Source organism: Gossypium arboreum, chromosome 6 (genome assembly GCF_025698485.1).
Source record: "Gossypium arboreum isolate Shixiya-1 chromosome 6, ASM2569848v2, whole genome shotgun sequence".
Taxonomy (NCBI): Eukaryota; Viridiplantae; Streptophyta; class Magnoliopsida; order Malvales; family Malvaceae; genus Gossypium; species Gossypium arboreum.
In genome coordinates this window covers 138,690,302-138,693,112 of record NC_069075.1, presented here as the reverse complement: position 1 = coordinate 138,693,112, position 2,811 = coordinate 138,690,302, and the positions used below count along the sequence as shown (strand labels likewise).

The 2,811-nt window shown below is 32.1% G+C and overlaps 1 protein-coding gene across 1 annotated transcript; it reads left to right on the top strand.

Moving 5' to 3' along the window:
- The first annotated feature begins 1,175 nt into the window (after nucleotides 1-1,175).
- LOC108485434 (multifunctional methyltransferase subunit TRM112 homolog A-like) lies at nucleotides 1,176-1,828 on the top strand. Its single transcript, XM_017789268.2, has one exon. It carries the CDS (start codon nucleotides 1,307-1,309, stop codon nucleotides 1,679-1,681), a length of 375 nt encoding a protein of 124 aa, XP_017644757.1. The 5' UTR covers nucleotides 1,176-1,306; the 3' UTR covers nucleotides 1,682-1,828.
- The last annotated feature ends 983 nt before the right edge of the window (nucleotides 1,829-2,811 follow it).

The following is a 2,811-nucleotide window of genomic DNA, read 5'->3' as shown; positions in this document are numbered from 1 at the left end:
ATAATTCAGTTTCACCAAAGTTATTGCAAATCAAAAATAAAAATTAGACTAGATCATATAACCGAGAATATGCTAAACATTGGAATTAAAAAGATGCAACATAGTCTAACCACATTTAAAGACTATCGTTAGAAAATGTAAACAACCAGAGCCTAAAAGCAAAATTATTGAAAATATTTAAAAAAAATTATTACTTTTTATTGTTAAGTCGTTATAACCAAAAACAAATAAACTATTTAACACCAAAGAGAAAAGAAATTTATTTTGTTAAGTACGAAAATAAAAAATTTCAAAAGAAGAGAAATATAATAGAGAATGTGATAGCTTGTTCATTTTGCATATTTTTCATGCTGAACTCGATTTGTTCTTAAATTAGTTCCTGCTAATCGGTGAATTTTGTGTTTAAATATTGACGGGGATGAAATTCGGGTGTTTTAAATTAAAGACAAGCAAAGAAAGGGTTAAATTAAAGCATGGGAAATAGAACAGGGACCGAATCATAAATTTGGGACATTTGAAGGACTGATCAGATTTTGACATTGTAAAAGCTAAAATTAGAAAAGAAATCTAAAATTAATTTATGTAGTTAGTGGTAGGTAGAACGAACCTAAAATTAGCATATAGTTTATGTATAAATAGGTGGTGTGGTACACTTGAAAAAACACACATTGATTTGCCTGACAATTAAATAGAAATCAATTTATTTTTCTTTAAAAAAGCCTTGGGTCACCATTTCTTTTTTTATTTTTTTAACTCATTGAGTACCATAATATTTCATTGCATGGTGTATAGGAATTTAACTTGGGAAAAACATAATGGAAATGGAACTTTGGTGGTCAATAATGTCTGTTTCTGGGCAGGGTATATGGCCTACCCCAGCCAATGAGAGTAAGGGGACTAAAACGAAATTTGCCCATCTAGCTAAAGAAGTTTAGTCCTTTCTTACGTGGCTTCATCCCTGAACCCTTTCCATCACTTGAGTTAGGCCCAATTGTAGATTTAATAATATTTCTATTTAATTTAATACCAAAAAATGGTATATCTTGAGCTATGCCTAATTTCTAAGGTTGGGCTAACAAAGCCCAAATCAAAATTGGGCCAACAATTTACTATATTACCCCCAAAAATTGACCACACAAGGAGGACAGATTCGTCCTTTAAACGATACAAAACCCATCACAAGAGACAAGGAACTTTACAAAATCCCCAAGGAACAAGCTAAGCATAAACCAGCCTAGTGCTTTTTGTGCTTAATATAACGGCAAAGCCCGAAACGAAGAAAGCAAAGGGAAAACAGAGGAAAGAGATGAGGTTGCTAACTCACAACATGTTGTCGTCAAACATCAAGGGGGTAACCAAGGGCTTCCCTCTCAAGATTGAAGTGGAGAAAGTGGTGGAGAAGCAAGTCGAAATCAACCACGATTTCCTCAGGAATATATTTCCCAAGATCGATTGGAAAGCGTTTTCCGATGCTGCCAGAACTATGGGCTACGTCGAGCTTCCTGAGCAGGCACCTGATCCGTCGGTGCTAGAGTCGGACCTGGACTTCTTGACGAAGTTCCACCATGCCCTCTTGGAGCTTCATCTTGAGGAAGGTGCTCTTGTTTGTCCCGAGACTGGCAGGAAGTTTCCTGTTAATAAGGGAATCCCCAATATGCTTCTGCATGAAGATGAGGTTTAAGGGAATGGTGGTTGATACGGCTGCGCCACTGGGCCTCACCGGTTTTTAATTAGGGTTTATAGTCTTTCATTTTCTTTTTGTGTGTGTTGTTTTAATTATCATGTCACTGATTTTAATTTATTAAATAATGCATTTTAATGAATCAAAGTTGCGATGCATTTATCAGTATTCATAGAAAAGCTTGTGATCGAAATAATAATAATGCAATTTTAATTTATTATGATTAGTGTAAATCATTTCATTTAAATTATTAAATATAATTAAAAATATTAATTATTTTTATATTAAATTGTTATCGACAGTGATGAAATTTACAATTTTTTAGTTATTTTTAAATGAAAATATAAAAGGGTTAAAGCACAATTATGCTAGTGAATATTGAATTGAATTATAATTTATTATAATTGTTATTAAATATATATATATTGAAAAAGCTTTCATTAGGCAAGAGAAGTAGTTGAATGTAAAATTAGTATAATAAGAAAGTTATTTTATTTAAAAATACAATGATAAATATGAATTCAATTAAGATAAAATGGTAAATTCTAATTTTAAAATGGAAATTTATAAATGTTGACGAGATAATCTATCAATTTTGAAGTGATAGATCTTTCAAATTTAATAAAATAGTTTTAAATAAAATATTTGCATAGCATAAATTATATCCGGGCTAAAAAGCCCAATATTTAAAAAGCCAACAGCCCAAAACCCTTTAATACTAGCCCATAGCAATTAGAAAAAAATAAGAGAAGAAGACTAAAAATCCTAGCCACCATCCCTATGCTTGACTGTCGGCTAACTATCCTGTCCCATCACCCATACCGCCGGCTAACTATCCTGTCCCATCACCCATACCGCCACTGGCCACCGCCCACTTGCGCCTGCAAAATTAAAGGCAAAAATGACAAGCTAATTAAAAACTACTTTGTAAATGGCTATATAAGCCTTGCAATGTTATGTATTTTTCTCTCTGGACAAAAAAAAATAAAAAAGAGATTCAAAAAATAAAATAAAAAAAGATTCAAGAAAATAGGAGCAAAAAATATAGTGATTCCAATAATATCAAAGCGAGAGAATTGCATCGAATAAAATCCAATATCAGAAATCGAAAAATCATGAAGCAAATACCT